The sequence below is a fragment of the Antennarius striatus genome, chromosome 9 (assembly GCF_040054535.1).
Source record: "Antennarius striatus isolate MH-2024 chromosome 9, ASM4005453v1, whole genome shotgun sequence".
Classification (NCBI taxonomy): domain Eukaryota; kingdom Metazoa; phylum Chordata; class Actinopteri; order Lophiiformes; family Antennariidae; genus Antennarius; species Antennarius striatus.
In genome coordinates, this window is record NC_090784.1 from 4899285 (window position 1) to 4917520 (window position 18236).

General features: G+C 42.5%; 1 protein-coding gene across 3 annotated transcripts in view; it reads left to right on the top strand.

Moving 5' to 3' along the window:
* The window catches only part of oxr1a (oxidation resistance 1a), a 141415-nt gene that overhangs the window by 47054 nt on the left and 76125 nt on the right, over positions 1–18236 (top strand). For all 3 annotated transcript variants that reach the window (XM_068323364.1, XM_068323362.1, XM_068323363.1), the window contains exon 3: positions 16898–17094. In XM_068323364.1, the coding sequence (XP_068179465.1) occupies positions 16898–17094 (197 nt within the window). The remainder of the gene's footprint in view (positions 1–16897; positions 17095–18236) is intronic.

Sequence of the window (18236 nt, forward strand, 5' to 3'; positions counted from 1 at the left end):
GGAGACGTGTAGCGATGAATCAGTGGTGGCAGAGCAGAGGTACAGAAGACGCTGTGGGGTGTGAGAGAGGGAAATGGTGGGCGAAAGCTGCACCAATCTACCCCCACCCGACATCTAAAAACACAGCTGGGGCAGGGCTGGTGCTGTGGGGGTGAGGAGGGAGGAAGGGAGTCAACTCAGCAAGGACGAGGCAAAGACAGGCCACAGGCATCCTCAGCTTTTACTCTTTTTTTTTCTTCTTCTATTTTTACTGGTTGAGGAGAGACTCGCTGTGCCTCACTGCTGCCTTTCAAACTGGGGCTAAACAACAAGAGGACCTCTGCCGTATATGCTACACACACACACACACACACACACACACACACACACACACACACACACACACACACACACATGCGCGCTTGGGTATATACCTTTTGTGTCTGGAGTGAGCCTCCTGCCGATGGTTTAATCCGTAACCTGTAACTCCAGCCCTGAACACTGCATGCTTAACCTTGACCTTTACTCCAAAATAAACCTAAATCCTCCCCTAATCCTAACCTGAAGTACAAATCCAGCAGTGGGATGACAAAATAAATAACAGAACCTTATGCTGGATATGTTGAGTTTGTCAAAGGTGTGGATTCTCCACTCTAGTTTCTTTTAGAGCCAGTACAGTCTGAGGGGTTGAATATGATTTGAATAATAGACATTGTTCTCATGTTATTTTGTCTAAAGTAATTCTCATATTTAAAGCTTGAAAATGTGGACCCCAATTCGATGATGGACTCATCATGATATTGATCACATAGACACTCTGTTGTTCAGCCAAGATAGCTGAATATTACCGTTTTATCCAACCGTATGTACATGCATCCATCTATACACACATCCATCCCTACATCATTCGTCCATCCATACATCCAAACACCACACTGCTGAACCATTGGATGGACCCACCTCGCTCTTGTCTATAGGCTTGATCAATGAATGAAATGAACTTCTCTCAGGTAACTTTGGCCTTCTAGACAACCACCATACTTCACCATACATCAAACAGACATTGATCTCTTCCTGAGGAGGTTGGCATTTAGATAAATGAAGCTACAATGAGCAGCAGCTTCAGATCAGTGTAAATATTAGAATCTCAGTCATCTAGAGTGTGAGCATGTTAGGTCTGAGTGACCTACAATCACAACGACCCCTGAATGCATCGTGTGGAGACATGGGTGACAAAATGAAATTCCTCCGTTAGTGAGTGTGCTTTGTCTTGTTTGTTCCAATAAATCCACATTAATCTTGTGTTTTCATGCAAAGCCAAGTTTGCCAGCTGTTAGTTCACAACATCTGACTCCAAAACTGTGCAATCCTCAGCAGGTGAGGAGGAGGATGAAGGGGTTTTTTTGCTCCCGGCCTCATTTAGAGGCAGAGCATTAATCAAAAGTCCAGATATGCAACATGTTATTTAAGAGATTACATTACAGAAATATACACTAATCCTTTGTTCTAGTGACCCACAACAAACACTGATTTCACAAACCAACAAAACAAGTTCACATGCGGTCACAGTACACAAAGCTCCACAACTGGCCAGTCATCCCCAGAGAACTACTGCACCAGTCTGTTTCTGGTTCATCAGGGGTTAAAAATACTCTGCCACCTTTTAACCCCGTAATTCCGCTTTACTGGTGAATGGGTGTAAGTCAGGATAATGCATCACAGTTAACAACTGTTTGTCAGAGTCGCCGTCCGATGCATATGTCACACATACGTCAAGTTAAGGCATGTGTGTGTGTGTGTGTGTGTGTGTGTGTGTGTGTGTGTGTGTGTGTGTGTGTGTGTGTGTGTGTGTGTACACTAATCTGTGCAGGAGGTCACCCACATGGCTGGAGTGTTAACAGTTGCTTCAGGAGCGGAAACAGCTTTGCCTCCATCCACAGCCTGACATGAACAGAGTTCTGCTGCAGTTCATGCATCTGAAGGCTGAAATTTTGTTTCTAATCAGTGAGCTGCAATGAACACAAATGTAAAAGATTTTTTCAGTGCAGTTGTTTGCATCTTTGGGAAGCATCGACCTCATTTATTTGCTGTTTCCTGCTGTCGTTTGTGCTCCAGTCACTCGACTGGCAGCGGCTGTGTGTTAGTGATAAAATCAGTCATGGCTGTTTGGTTGCATTTCTGCTTCTGCTTTCTGCTTAAACGACCTTGTTTCTGAGTATGTGTGTATATCTTATTGATTTGAAGTGTATTGAGGTACCGTCTTTCACTCTCAGCCTAGCTGTGAGATTGCAGGTTCGGGATGTGAAGAGTGGTTACTTGAGAAAACATAGTTTTAAAAATTCTATTTGAGTGAAGGACAAGCCTCCATGTCGCAAACCTCTGTCATTTCCAGCAGTCTGGAGCCTACGAAATCATTCTTCTCTCAAATACCCTGTCTACTACGATGGCAAATGTACTTTTGTTGGACTGACAACTTTAGCAGGAGTTCACCCACCTCCTGAGGACCTTTTACTGTGTCGGCGCTTTCACCAGAAACAGCAACGTAACACAGAGGAGGAACGATTTAAAGATTTCAGACGTGCACGAGTAGATTAGAGGATGTTGAACGAGATAAAGCTGTCACCAGCTTCCACTCTGGACCTCCTGACGCTCCTGACATGCTAATTGTTGCAGCCTTAAGGCAAGAGACTCTCAAATTCCAAGGATCACTCCTCATATGAGTGGATCGATTTTAAGCTCAGGCAGTTTTTGTCCTTTAAATCCTCTGGAACTGCAAACGTCTCTTCCTGACATTTGCAAAAGTGGACACCTGCATACTCTTAACATGTTTCCCAGTGCACCGAACAGCTGATAGTCTACAAAATACCATCATGGTTTTCCACAAACTAAAGAATAGAACCTGATACAAGATGACAGATTACCTAGTCTGGATGATCCAGCATCTGCAGGATATTCTGGTAACTCCTCACAGAGCTGTTCTTAAGTGTCACAGAGGACATTCAGAAGAAATCATTTTTCCATGTAGGCTTCATCAGACAGTAGTCCGACACAACAACAACCATTATCGGCTGAGAGGTGGAGAGGATGACAGCGAGGCGTCTTGCGCGGTAATAATTTACGTTTGGTTAATAGATATAACGACTCACGATAGGAATGCAAGCACAGCATTTTCTACAACCTGCTAAATAAAATAAATACTTGTGCTGACATGCACGTGTGTTTCCATCACTATCAGATGACTGACTTAGTTGTAGGTAATTGGCTCATATGCATAAATCATAAGCTCACTGCCTGAATTTTCATGATCAATAGTTGAACCCATGAATGATTTCAGCTTGTGTATCATTAAATCTTGCAGCTCGGTTGTTTGCCTTCACACAACAAACAAATGTCGCTGCAGGGTTTCATGGAAGCCAACCAGGACCAGCCATTCTCCGCTCTTCTCAGGCTGCTTGTTCTGATCCAGCATCCAAAGCTGATTGCTGCCTTCACCTGTGCCTGAAAGAACCGCTCCAAGACCGTTGTGTGCTTTGAAAGAGACTCTTTCAAAACGACCTGGTTTGAAAACTGAATTCCAGTAGTTGGCGCTGCTAATTAATACCAAGCGGCTGCTAGTTCATCCCCCTCGCGTTCACTTCAATGGATGCGAGGGGGCTGGGCTTACGGGGGCCAGGCTGCAGGAAGCTAACAGATGTCCCATTTGAGCTGAGCAGCGTTGGGAATATCAAGTGTAGCTGCCTGCTAGTTGGCTGCTTCAGCAGCGAGACAGCCTGTTCACTAAGTGCTGCCCGGTGGGAATGATCTCCACCCACTCTCACACCATCACTGCGAGTCACATGGGCGGCTGACGTGACTCAGCTCAAATTGTTTGCATTAATATGACAAAAACTGACATTGTTGAATCAGATTCAAGTCACTTCTACATGGTCCGAGATATGAAGTGATAAATGTGACATCCGTGTCTGCACAGCGTAAACCGGAATGTTCAGATTGGAATCTGAGCAACTGCTCAGAACAGCCGACAAAGCTTTTTGCTGTTGCTTCTAGTGTGTGTGTTTCGAATTTGAATACCACAAATACTGTATGCTGGTGTTGCGACACAACAATTCAATGTGCTGTACTGGCACTAGGCATCCATTGTTAAAAGGAATGGGCTGTACAAGTGGCCCGACAGCTACTTTAGAAACAGCTTGTTCAAAACATGGCATAAAGATGGGATGAATATACTTTCAGTTGTGTGTATTAGCTTTTTGTTCCACATTTAAATCAGGGCTGTCACTCCCAGCCTGTGCTCATCAATAACTGTCTGGTTTTTATTGGGATGGGACCAGACTGCAACAGAGCGGTTACCATCGCTGCTGACCCCCCCGGACAACAACCTCTTAAAACCCTCTGGTCTAAAATAGTCACAGACTGCAACTTTATGATATAAAGCTGCACATTGCAGTAACAATGCATATTTCATGCATATTTCTCACACTTCTGTTTATACTACCACAGACACATCGCCTACCTCATTGCACTTCTGTTTTTTCTGTTCTACTACACTTTATCTTTTGTTCTTGTTCTTTATTCCATTTGCTCTTACATAGAATTCCCAACATTTTCTAACTTCCGAGGTACTACAGCAGAATAAGATTCCAACAATGCTAATTCTGATTCAACTGAAGGATTAAACATTAAATATTCTGTATTTGGTCTTATTTTGTAAAAATACGGTGCCTTTTTTCACAATAACTCCAAATTGTAAGACTTACTTTGTGGAGGAAGTTATCTGCAATCTGGCCGACATTTTTATGACGTACATTCAATGTAATAAAAAATAAGTGTCTAAGTAAATATTATAAAAATAAAACAGTGCGAATATATTTAAACTTGACTTTTTCAAAACTCTAGTCTTTATTTGACTTATCTCATTAAAAGTAATAACCCTATGATGTACATGGCAAAGTTAGCATAGACTCAGCTGCACAAATAATTCTCATCTTGTCATCCTGCATAGGTACACAATTCATTTGGATAATGATCAAAACATACCGCCAGCTCCACTCCCAGCACTGCGTATATACATCAGTCCTGGGATGAAGCATGTGTGTATTCAGTCCATTTTCATCTTTAGGTTTTAATGGAGTCATTAACTGTGTCCTGTCAGCCATGTTATAGTCAGTTAACTCATACATCCATGGTGATGAGGCTTGTTGTCGTGCAGATTGGAACAAGAGCGCGTTCAGGGGCGTCATCAATCAAAGCTATAATATGCTCCGCCCTCAGGATGCATTGATTGGCTTTGGGATATTTCAGATCAGATTTATGGTCCCATTGATTCCGCCCACGCTTAAACCATCTGTTCACAGGCCTGGGGTTGAGTGTTTGTTCTTCTTGCATCATCTTTGAGCTTGAATGATTGAGTGGCATCTAGTTTGGTAAGACGTGGGATTTCCTGTCCAATCAGAAGCGTTATATCAATCTCCCTTCTAAACAGGAACACATTAACTCTGCACATTAACTCTAAAACAATCCGATGTTTAGGTGAGACATCATGGCTGACGGGAGACTTCTCTAGCAATATCAATCATGGTTTCCTCATATGTTTAGTGGAACTCTATGTTTGAGTTAAACCAATTCCATTGGTTGTAAGAACAATTATTACAGATGAAGAGGAATTCAAACAGGCACAGAGGAAGTTAAACTGCTGTCCTGTATGAGGAATGGCAGGCATATTAAACAACATCCAAAACACTTGACTGATCCCTGATATAAAGCTGATTGCTGTTTATTTAATGCATAAAAATGATTTATGACAACAACAAGTGGTAAGAACTTATTGGAAGAACCTGACTTAGATGGCACCTCAGAGGAGTCGGGTTCTGGTTTTCTCCACACTTTTGGTGCGAGTCGGTTCGATGTGACTGTCATCTGCTCAGAGATCTCCTGTCTCCAGGAGGCTCTGTCTTCATTTGCCGTCTCCATCACAACTGTCACTTTCCATTGACGAGCTCTTCTTTCTCTCATCCGGTCCCTCTGACACCCTCCTCTTTGTTCTTGTTCTCCTTCTCAGAGACACACAGATGAATTTTGTACCATTGTTTCTTCAACAGTTAACTGAATACCATTATCCAGTTTTCCTCATAGTCGGTTTGCTTGTGTGTTGCTTTGGATCGTATTAACACACACATTGCTAAATTATAATGCTGTATTTCTTAAACTAGACAGCTCCCATTTCATCCGCCTTTTGCTTTTACATCACTGTGATTGTATTACGCTCCACTAAGCTAATGCCTCTGCTCATCTGATTTCATTGGGCTGCAAAACGTGCCAGGTGCTGCCAATGGTGGCTGCTGCAGAAGGCCATCAGGATGACCAGCTTGAGTTAACCAGCCTGCCAACTGACAATATGGGCAGAGAATGAGGTAGAGAATGGGGGAGGGAGATGCCATGCATGTTGTCGGAGGATATAGCCAAAAGAGAAAAAAGAAAGTGGAGTAAACTCAAAGCTATTTGGAGAGGAAGGTGGGGATGTGTATCGAGGTCAGCTGAGGAGGATTTAGCATTAAAACTGATTCATATATGACCTGTCAGAAATATGCCTTTAGGATAGCGAGGCTATCTGTGACATAATCAGCTGGTGCCAGTAACACCAGGGGTGACAGATGCTGGTGCCTCCAGCCGGTCGCTGCTTTCTATCCTGCAACAAACAGATGTGCAAATTAGACCTCCGGCCCACAACCCGTTCATGAGTCATTCAACTGTGGAAAGGTTTGTGTAACATGAAGCATTTCACCCTCTGTACGTACGGATGGATTGTCTCGTGAAACAACTTGCTTTGTTGTGCAAATAAAAAGAATTATAAGAAACATTTTGATTTGTTTGACACAATGGTTTTTAAAACGGTAATCAGTCACTGATTTTTAAGAGCAAGTTTTGTGACAGCAGGATGTAATGTCGTGATGTAATGACAGGAGCTGATTTGCATAGCCCCGCCCCATCTGCGTGATTCAAGCCGCTCTTATCTTGACAAGCTGTAATGTATTAGTTATGGCAAGTAAATCCTGCAAGTTAACAAGCAGAATGAAGGAGATTTTCAACTAGAAGTTTTCTTTGCACATTTTCCGTAATAAGACAACATACATCTGCCCTCACTGAGATTCTGAGACAGTAAAGGAAAGGCTACACTACAGAAACCTAAGAGAGTTTTTCGCACTCGGCCCAGGCATAATTACAAATGATAAAGTAAAAGAACTGTTGAATTAAGGCACTATAATTAGTTCGACGTAATTCAAATTAATTACTAAGCTAAAGGCTTTGTCAGCAGTTCAGCTGAACGTGCAGAAATTATGAAACGTGTTCAAAAGGAAATTCAAAGTCAGGATTGAAGAGAATAAAGCTTCCAAAAGCATGTTGATAAAATATTTTAAATTAAACAACCCAATTTTATCTGATACACCAAATAAAGTTGTAGCAAAGCTGTTCTTAAAACTGAACTGCAGTTTCATTTCATTTTGACAATGTGTGAGTTAGCGTCTTTCACTGTAATCTATTGCCTGCATATATGTACGTACAAACAAATAATCTGGGTTTCACATATATTTTCGTCACTGGTGGCTGTGGGGTTACCGCCTGCTTCTTTTATTCTCATTTTTTTCTCATATTGTTCTAACATGATACATATAGCTCTCCTCTTTACCTCAGGTGTCTATCCTACTCCTCCTGCTCCAATCATTGTTATCTAACATGCACTCCAATACCAGCTAAAAACTGTCAGGACTTGGATCACATCTCTGATTTCTGCACGGCCCCAAGCATCAGTGACATGACGCAGCATCCATTACTTCTGCTGGCCAATCGCATTGCTGCCTGTTGCCGATGTTCAGCGAATGAGAGAGCGAGAGCAGGACGGAGGCTAGCAACGAAGAGGAGGTGGAGGAGGAGGAGGAGGAGGAGGGACAGGACTGCAGCGGCAGCCTTAACAGCCCCTGGGCCCTGCCGAGAGCCGCTGATTCAAACAACGAAGGTTGTGTGGCTGAGCTGCAGGGTTTGATAGTTGTGTTTGTTTTGGTCACCAAGATGTGGACAAAGAGAACAAGTGTCCGCATGCTTCCTCCTGTAAGCATCTGTGTTTGCTGCCTAAGTGATAAAGAGGAAGCCAGGAAGTGATGTTGAAAAACATGCCCTGGAGTCAGAGCCAGACATTTAATGAAACAGGGAGTTTTTTCTTCTTTCTTTTTCCCTGCCTTCTCTTATGTCAACCGTGATAATTCTTCTGTTAGTGAAGACTGAAGGAAGTGAAGGGCTGTGGGCTGTTTCTGTGTGATATTGATGCATTTTAGGAAATGAGTTGCAGCCTCTCCCCCAGCTGTGTGCTTATGAGCGCAACTGTTGATTTATAGAGAGATTCTTGATCAGGATCGAGCTGTTCGGCGTTAGCAGATGCTGCTAAGTGATGGAGAAATCATTAAATTTAGCTGCGGGGCTGCTTGGCTGCTGAGGCATTTTGTGTGCTGGTGTTGTCTGATATTGTTTAAATCCTACTTTAGTTTATTAGCGATAACAACTACGTATCTGAGATATCAGAAGTAACAGCGTGTATTCTTGAAAATAGTTGTGATGAAAAGAAAATGCATTACTAGGGTCTCAATTATTTTATCATTAGTTGTACTGTGGTTTCCAACCTGGGGGTAATGACCCCTCAGATCCACACACAGGTTACCCGTGTGTGGATCTGAGCTGAGCTGTCAATCATGCTAAAATCCATATGTAGCCCATTTTCCCTTTCCTAACATCAGTTTCTAGGAAAACAATTTCACATACTGCCTAATAGCCTACCAACCCACAGGTGCAATGATAAAGGTATGATTCACATACAACTGATCACTAATGTTATGACTGATTGTACTCTCAGTGTAAAACTACTCTTCAGTCCATTCAGGTAGAGACAGATTTAAATACATGCTAAATCTGGATTTTATGCCAGCAACATATCAAAAGTTGGAAAAAAGGCATTGAAAAACTGGGAAGATATATAATGCTTAAAAACATTTTAAAGTCCAGCCCTTGTGTGCTGATGAGTCTGATAGCTAATGGGGGGGGGGGGCTGTTGGACAGTCTGGATGTGAATCCAGTGATCAGAAACAGGATGGTTATTAAACCAGATAGATGGATGGATGGATGGATGGATGGATGGATGGATGGATGGATGCAGCTGCTCAGGAGGATCCCCCATAGACCTGTAAAAAGTGTTGAGGATGAGGAAGAGAGATTCTCCATCTTCAGCCTGAACAGAGGCGCCATTGGTGTTTAGATATCAGGTGAGGTCCAGTGCTAACCTTGCTGTGGTCGGACATCAGTGGCGCTGAACTTAAGACAGCCATACTGTTAAAAGACATGACAATATAACGTTTAGGAAGCATATAATTCAAAATCAACGTGAAAGTTTCAGATAATGGTGATATTGATTTTAAGTCATGTTTTCCAGATCTGAGGTGTGGCATAGCACACGGAAAAAGTGAACGCTTCCCTCCCACAATCAGAAGGTCGTCCACAGTTTGCCTGCTTGTACGCTGGAATTGAGGCTTGTCTTAATAGCAGATCTTGCTTCTTTACCACAGCGTAACACAAGAGACCGAGTGTCACAGACACAAAGCTGTCTTATCTGCCAGAGCTGGCCTCTGTCTGCTTTTGCTGGTGGGAGACCAAAAAGTAAGATATAAAAGAAGTCAAAGGAAATGTAGCGAGAATAAAAGGAGCGAAAAACATAAACAAGCATTTTCTCAACAGGAGATGCGTCTGGAATGAAGAATCACACCACATTAGACATGCAGCTGAGGGGGAATGCAAAGTGGACACCCACTCAGAGGAAACAGTACGTCTCTCCTTTGTGGGAAGACTTTTTAATGTGTTACGTCACTAACAATGGAGCAAGGAGGCAGATTCCCATTTTGATTGCATTGTTCAGGTTCTGCTAAAGCACTGGTTCTTCTAACATGCCTTCAGACGATGCCTTTAGACTGAAAGATGAGGTTGTTTTAGGTCAGATGAGTGGGTGGAGGTTGCAGGGATTAATAACTCGGTGCAGGGTCTGACTCTTGGGTTCACACATCCTCTGCTTCATTGCTAGACTTCAGCAGCTGCTCTCACCACTACGGTCTAGAGGCAGTTTAAGTTTAAAGCCTCATTGGTCAAAACTGTCGCACAACCCTTTGATTCCGAATTGCTGCTCTGGCATTTAGCAAGAGCAGATGAGCGTAATGCAGCGTGGAGCTCCATACATCATTATGTGGAGGTGTCCCGACAGCAGAGCAGAGAGCCAGGAGGTCCAGCAGTATTTCATTAGGCCTCTCGTTAGCATGCATGGCCACAGGTTGTTGCTGCCCCCTCCGTCTCAGGTGTGTCAGCATAGGGAACACAGCCAGCCTCCTCCACTGCCACTAATTGTCTCAGTGCTATTGAAGTAATCCACAGTTGTCTAATTGCGTGTGTTTGCCCAACTAGGTGATCTCAGGAACGAAATTCCCTTCAAACCATTTAAAGTACGGTACTGAACAAGTAGCATTTCTTTTAGGGGGATGGTGGGAAGACAATTGGGTTTTTATGTTTTCAGGCATTGTTCCTTCTAGATTAGAAGACATTACATCTTGACTATATAACTTTGAATCCATTTTTCATTTTCTACAAATTCATGACTGACTAATCGTCAAATTTTCTAACAAATTGAAAAAAAAAGCCTTGGTTTTACACCTAAATTCTTTGTTCTTTTTCTTTGATTGTATGTGTTCGGACATTTATCATTTATACTTTACATTTTGATGTCACAAATGGTCAAATTTCATACTACCTCTAATTGGTTCATGCCACCTACTGTCAATCCCAAACCAACCAACAACCAAACTAAGTAAACATGACCTGATTTCAGTGATAAACATCAACACGTGTTCGTTTTATTTGTCACATCTCAATGTTTCTGCCTTCACACTGATTTTCAGGGATGGATTTATCTGAATACTTAACCATTGTGATAAACCCATAAAAGTGCCCAAACGAATCTGCAGCAGATTTTATGGCAACTGGGGGGCAGTGGAACAAGCCATAAACTTGTTTGCCATCCGTCAAGTGTAATTCTTTTGTTCACTTCCTTTGGTGTCTGGAGGAAATATTTCGCTCTTAGGCATCTAAATTTTACCATGTATTGTCTATAACTCTGTCTAGTGTTTAGAACTATGTAGGCGGCAGCTGAACTTGGACCAGACATTAATGTTACAGCCATTAAACCATAATTGTAATTTAGAATACAGTAAAACATTATCAGTAAAATTATTAAAACTATTCTAGAGTTATTTGGGGTATGCATAACATTTCTTTATAAAATGACGTGTCTTAATATCTACCCTCTACAAGAAACCAAGAGGAGCAAAAAATAATCAACTGGACTTGCTTTGTGTTTGTTGAAGACGTTCCTCCTCTCATCCAAGAGACCTCTTCCATTCTGACTGACTGGTAGAGAGCCCAGACACAGTACTTAGTGAGATACCCGGGCTTGAATGGTTGGGTGCAGCTTTCACCATATTTTGCTCACAAGAAGGTGGCTGGCACAACGACAATAACCCCCTTATGAATGTTAATGACTGCTAATGAGACTCATTGTCATAGTGGAGTTAGTCCTTGCTTAGTTTTTAAATATCTGGACTCTCTACAGTCAGTCAGCACTGGAGAAGCCTCTGGATGAGAGGTAAAATGTCTTCAACCAACCTAAAACAAATTGAGTTCATGCTGTTTGCTCCTCTTGATTTTCCTCAACCTGACTGAGAACCCACTCAGATACTGGACAAAAACATCATCACCTCCCAACCTTTAATAACTCTGAACAGCTTGACAAAGACCTAATATCCTCGGGTTCTGACATCTTATGTCGTCAAAAATTGAACCCCTTTGCATTAAATGCATGCAAAGTTCTTTTCCTTACCTTTTCTTTTAAGGTTACATAAGCTGCAGTCACAGTATTGGAACCTGAAGGCATCATTTCTGTCAGGATGGTCATTTTGTTGCTAGTAAGGGAATATAATGTCAACCCAGCCTCCCATTACAGGCTTTAAATAGCACAGCACCCTACCTGCTGCTATATGTAAACACATTTCCTGAAAAAAATGTGTAATGCTGTTGCCGCAAGGCAAGCAATGGGAAGCTAGGAAAAGAGGAGGGATGGAAGGCAATGCAAGCACAGCCTCTATTTTTCTAGGTCTAATCCTTCTTAGTAGAGGAGCGATAAGAGTGTTTTGACTTAGACCCAAATTTCCTGTTGTTTATGCATCCTTTGCCAAACCACGTGGATCCCAGTTGAGTCGGATAATCTGAGTGATGCCAGTTTGGCGGGGCGGTAAATAGACCGCTGCCTCCCAGCCTAGGAATGATCACAACTGTGGTGTAGAGAACAAAACGCCTATGCGTCTGCTTGCCTACATTTTTCCTCCCTTTGTTCATTTTTGTGAAAGCACTCGCTTAGAGATAGGCATCTGTCATGACTGTGTTGACATGTGCCTCTCTTTCCTCTGCATGTGGGGGGAATGGAGATTCATGCCTAGGATGAAGCTTATTCACCCAGGGAACAAAAGCAACCCAGCATTCAACCAATTGCATCAGGAGTATCAGTTATTCACTGGTGCGCGAGAGAAAAGCCTCTTAATGGTGGTGACTTCTTTTGGGGTTGGTACTTTAGAGGGTTGTGTTTGTGATGTCGTTTTGATGAAGTTGGGTGGTGAGATACTTGACTGCAGGTTACCGGTGTTTGAGTTTTGTGAAAAATGAAGTAGTTTTTGCTCAGCTGTCATGGCAGTCCTCTTAACAGGTTAATGACTCCTGTTGTGTATTATTAGATAGATAAGGGATAAAACACTTATTTGTTGCTCCAAAAACACCAGTGAGGAAACTGGAGCTGTTTCCGGCACCAACCTCCCGAGCTGTTTCCCACTGGTCAAGACAATTAAAGCCCAGTAACGTAAAATGTGAGATTTAACGTGATCCTGTACAGTCTTTCTATACTTTGGTGATCATGCGACTGCCGTCCACTTGGGTGATTGAAGAGCGTTTGTGAGCTGAGCCTTGTTACCTGAGAGCAGCGCCAGAGGCTGTGGGAAATGTTGGCACCAAATATTCTGCATGCAGAAGAAATGCTGACCCTACAAGACACGCTGTATACTGCTGCAGGGAAAGAGCAAGCATTAATGGACAGAAACTAAACAGTGGCGAGCTGGAGGTGTTTGGAGATGGTGAGGAGACGTTTACTGGCCAGTCCCCCAACTTTCTACAGGAAAATTTAAGGGACATCTTTTTGTGTAATGTTCCTACAAATCAATCAGTAACCAATAAATGATCACGCTTTGAAAATAACATGACATTTACTTACTTACTTATTTAGTTCCTCCGGTTCCTCATGGAACATTGGGCTAAGAGTTCCCTCCGTTTGTTCCGGTCACTGGCAGCACCTCCTGCTCCACGTCAACAGACTCCTATCTCTCTTAGGTCTTCTTTGGCATTACGTCTTCATGTCTTCTTTGGCCGTCTTCTTTTCCTCCTCCCCCCTTCTGGCACCCAGTCCATTGCCACACTTGCCGGTCTTTCTCTCGTCAGTCGGAGTACGTGTCCAGCCGTTCTCCTTCTCCTCCCCGAGATCATGTCAGACAGAGGTGCTACCCCTGCCCTTCTCAACAACTCTTAATTGGTCTGTACACCTTTGTATGTGTCTCCAGTGTTTGAGATGTTGCTTCCAAGATACGAGAAGTTTTCAACGTATTCAATGCCTTGTTTGCCTATGATGAGTGGTAGAAGCTTTTGGTCTTGTGCAATGGTCATGGCCTTGGTCTTCTGTTGGCTTATAAGTAGGCCAACTTTTTCTGCTCATGCAGATTGTTGTTCAAATCATGGAGTGCAACGTGGGTATGGCTAAGTAGAGCTAATTTATCTGCAAAGTCAAGTCCTGCCAAACTGTCCCCTCCCCACTTGATACCGAGGTTTGCCCTGATAACAGACTTCCTCGTCACAAAGTCTATGACCATGATGAACAGTGAGAGTGACATGACATTTAACATGAAGGAATATTCTTTCATGTTTCGGGTTTGGACTCAGGTTTGACCCTTCAAATGGCCTTGCCTAGAAGAAATCCTGAACCTGACACAAAGGTTTTTTTCTCTACAACCTTATAAACACTGCCGGCAACACATGGAATGAATTTATAGTTTTGTGGAACAGGATTCCCCAAAGCAAAGATGCTTTTTTAACTGGCATGAGCAATGTGAGTTTTAAACTGTAGCTATTAAAATTAGTTTTTCACGTGTCTAGTTGATTTTAGATTTACATGCTGGATGTGAGGGAATGATTAATGATAGGACTATATTGTTCTGTAATCAATCAATCAGTGATGTAATAAACAAATTATTTGAATTTACTCCAGTTTAACATAATAGAGAAAATAAATGAACTGCAAAGAAGCACAAGTGAGCGGAGTCTTGGTGAGACGCACGCAAGCACACTGATTCAGTAACATTCTTCTCGTTCGATCTCTGACGCACACACACACACGCACAAACGCACACAAAATGCACACAAAACACAGACACACACACACACACACAGTTTTGTTACTGTTTGGCCTTGCAGCTCAGTGAAACACAGCTAGGAGAGGGGCTTCTGTTTTACTGATGAGACAGTAATTAGTACCAACTCCTAAGGGAGTGGAGATAGACTCACAAAGCCCCTTCCCTCCCTCTCTCTCTCTCTCTCTCTCTCTCTCTCTCTCTCTCTCTCTCTCTGTCTGTCTCGTTGTCTGTCTCTCTCTCGTCCTCCACAGCCATTAACAGCAGTAGTAGGTCTCCTCTTCTCACTCTTTCTCCAGCCTTATTATGTGCCATCCAAACAAACAGGTAGCTTCCTGCAAACAGTCATTGAACAATACAGAATATAGCTTCTGCTTTTGTGTACCTTTTGAGGAAACGTCCATCTTGTGCAGGTCTGTGAGAAAAAGATAAAACACAACAATCTACTATACTTTGATCTACTATGCACTAGCTTTGATCTATGGTCAAAGCTAGTGAAAAGCTTTGACCTACCCTGAAAACTCAAAGGTAGGCACTTGTCAGGTACTACTTTCAGGGTACCCTGACCTACCTATAGCGGGATGTTGCAGTCTCTGACTGCCTTGGTTCTTGTTTCTTCTTCGTTTACAGTTCGACCTGCTTCATGTGCATCCACCTCCAGATTAACTATGTTCACTGTGGGAAGAACACACAGGGCGACAACATTTCCATTGAGTTTGTGCATTTTCATTAGCCAGTGAGACACTGTCATGTGGGCTGCCTGGGTCCAGCAGGGGATGGGCGCTCGGGTGAAATGGGCAGAAAGATTCTGCTTGCTTCAGCAGTTTTGCTGGAATGATTGAAAGTGTGTGTGAGGCAGCGGAGTGCTGGGAATCTTGTATTGCTGTTTCAGGACTTTCAGACTACATAGATTGTGGTTCAGGAGCCATTTCCCTTTTTTCACTTAAGTTTTTACAAGTTTGATCGAACTTTTTAAGTTGTTTTTGTGTTTGGGTCTCACTTTGGGGTGTGTTTTGTCCATTTTTATTTTTTTTTCCTCTGAGTCTGAGACTATAAACTATGTAATTGGATAGACCTGTTGCTAAGGGTTTTGAGATTACCTGTTCAGATTAGCCCAGTTGACTCATTTATAAAACATGAACCCAGGATGTCGTCATCCCTTTAACAAGATTGGAGGAGCTGCTGTAGGCCGTTTTGATTTGTCAGAACTCAGCCTTTGATACGCTTTGCCTCTACTTTGAACAATGTGATTTTAGTTTACCAGACGACTGTAAACCACTTCCCTGCTTCAGTTCAGTGAGTTCCTCACATTCTTGAGTTGTATGGATGAGTCAACTTCACTTGACACTATTTATTTACTTAAGAAATATTTTATATGTTGCCTTCGACCCACATTAGTAAGTTCAATTCAGCCAAGTTCTTAAATGAAAAAAGTTAATAATAAGCCTCATGAAAGATCATTTTTCTTTTCCTGCAATTTCAAATGGTCTTACAGCCTAGAAGGAAGCCTCTCAGTTGCTGGCACCTGGTCTAAGAGCTTTCTGATAGTTTTCACACACTAAATTCATTTCTATGGTTGAATCAATATGTGGATGAATTTTTTAATTATATGTTGTTGTTTCGTTGGTTTGCCGTATTTCTATTCAATAGGGGACAAATACTCTCATTTGGAAATTGCAGGTAGTGTTGAAATGGGGGTTACATGGATTCCAGACTTTAATAATACAAAACAATGAATAGTATGAGCCAGAAAGAAAGGGTTTTTTTCTTTATTTCAGAAGGAGATAAATCAAAACACGAGGATAAAATGGAAGATTTAGTCTAATTTTATTAAGAACAATCAAAAACCCCTCGTGTGAGGAGTCTAGAAACCAACTCAGTAGAAAGGTTTGGGTTAAAGCCTTTACATCCGCAGCTCTTGCACTACCACAGGTACTGAACACCTTCCATGTTGTTACTCTGTGAAGTTTGTCCCCAGCATGTTCTCAACTCCAGCTGTCCTCCTCCAACGGGGATACTGGATATTGCTTTATTCCTTTCTGAGGTAGAGAAATCTTTGTTGGGTGAGCAGAGCAATGCAAATAAATTCAGCCTTAACTAGGGTGTGATTAGCCTATCGATTCTGTCTACCAATATCCTTACTGCTGCAAAAACATTTCCATGATTAGATTTCTTTGACACTGATAACCACAGGGCTAAATATGCTGTGATTGGGCCGTCCTTGAACAGAGACCACACAGCTTTTCCCACGACAGCAGTATGTTGGACGTTCAAACACACATTTTTACTTATGTCCTTAGTGACTGGGTTTTTTTCTGTGCGTTGTTTTTTCTTTGCAGACTGAAGAAGAAGTCTCAGTCGGTGGATATTGCCAGTCAAGGTTTCTCCCCAACTCTGGTGCCAGCCTCACCCCTCAACAAGGCTGCTCCACCTGTTGCCAAGACAACCGCTGTCCTCGCCGTGCAGGAGAACAACACCACCAACTCCCAACGCCGCAGCCCCCGGTGTGGCGAGCTGAAGAGAGGCTACACCATAGGTGAGCGAGTCACTGGCCGGGGGGTCGCTTGTTTTTGTCTGTATCGTTTCTAATGATGGAAAACCTACCAGACCATGCAGGCCGGTTCTACACCCACATTGGGCAAAAAAATGTTCGGAGTGTGAACTGTGGAGATGTGTCAGGTCACCACCGGAGCACTGCCAAGGTGCCCTTGAGCAAAGTACCATCCCCCATACAAATTGCTTATTCGGCGCAACACAAAGTTATACCTGCCAGCTACTCTATGTCTTGTCTGCATGCTTGTGTGTGTGTGTGTGTGTGTGTGTGTGTGTGTGTGCGCGCGTGTGTCTGTGTGTGTCACAGGCCTGTACACGTATATATGCAGGTGAATTGACACCAAAATAATAACTAATACAAGAGTGGACAAGTCATTTCTCCTACGGGGGATGAATAAAGTTCATTTCATTTTAATAACGTAAAGATGCTTGCTTATATTTAAAAACTTAGTGTTCAACTTTCCTTTTACCATGAACTAATAATGTAATAAAGGAAAAACAAAACTCTAATTGAACCCTTTAACTTTGTGATATTAACCTTCTCTGCAGTCTCCCTGTATTTGCTAGAAGATTTAATGAGGTTTTGATGCTCAGTTGGTATCAAGCCTCTGGAGCCGGCATGTTAATATTCTGTGTGTAAATGTGATGATATTTGAAGAGCACACGCTCTTGACACCAACTTCCTGCTCACTTAAACTTCCGTGTGTCACATCCACGACTGTTTTCTCCTCTAATTCATTTCCTCCTTTCAAATTATAATTACGTGACTGATTAGATTTTTCCTGTGATGATTTCTTTCTTCTTCTTCTTCTTTTTTTTTTTATTTGACGGGTCGCCGTCTGTGGCAGGTCTATTTCTGCGGTGGCGGCGAGTAAGTTGTTACTTTGTCGGTATGCAGACCAAGGGGAGATGACTTCTCACAGATTATCAAATGAGTTTGAGTTGAACTAATTCCAAACTGTGAAAATGAAGTGCATCTCTGTTTATTTCACAGACGTGATTCAGGTAGTAAGCTGTTAGAAAGAGGGAGAAAGCAGGAACTGTAATCCTGCTGACCTAAAAGTAATCAGCGTTTCTAGTTTTGATGGATTCCTTTTGTATTTGTAGTGATGTCTTGCTGCTGTG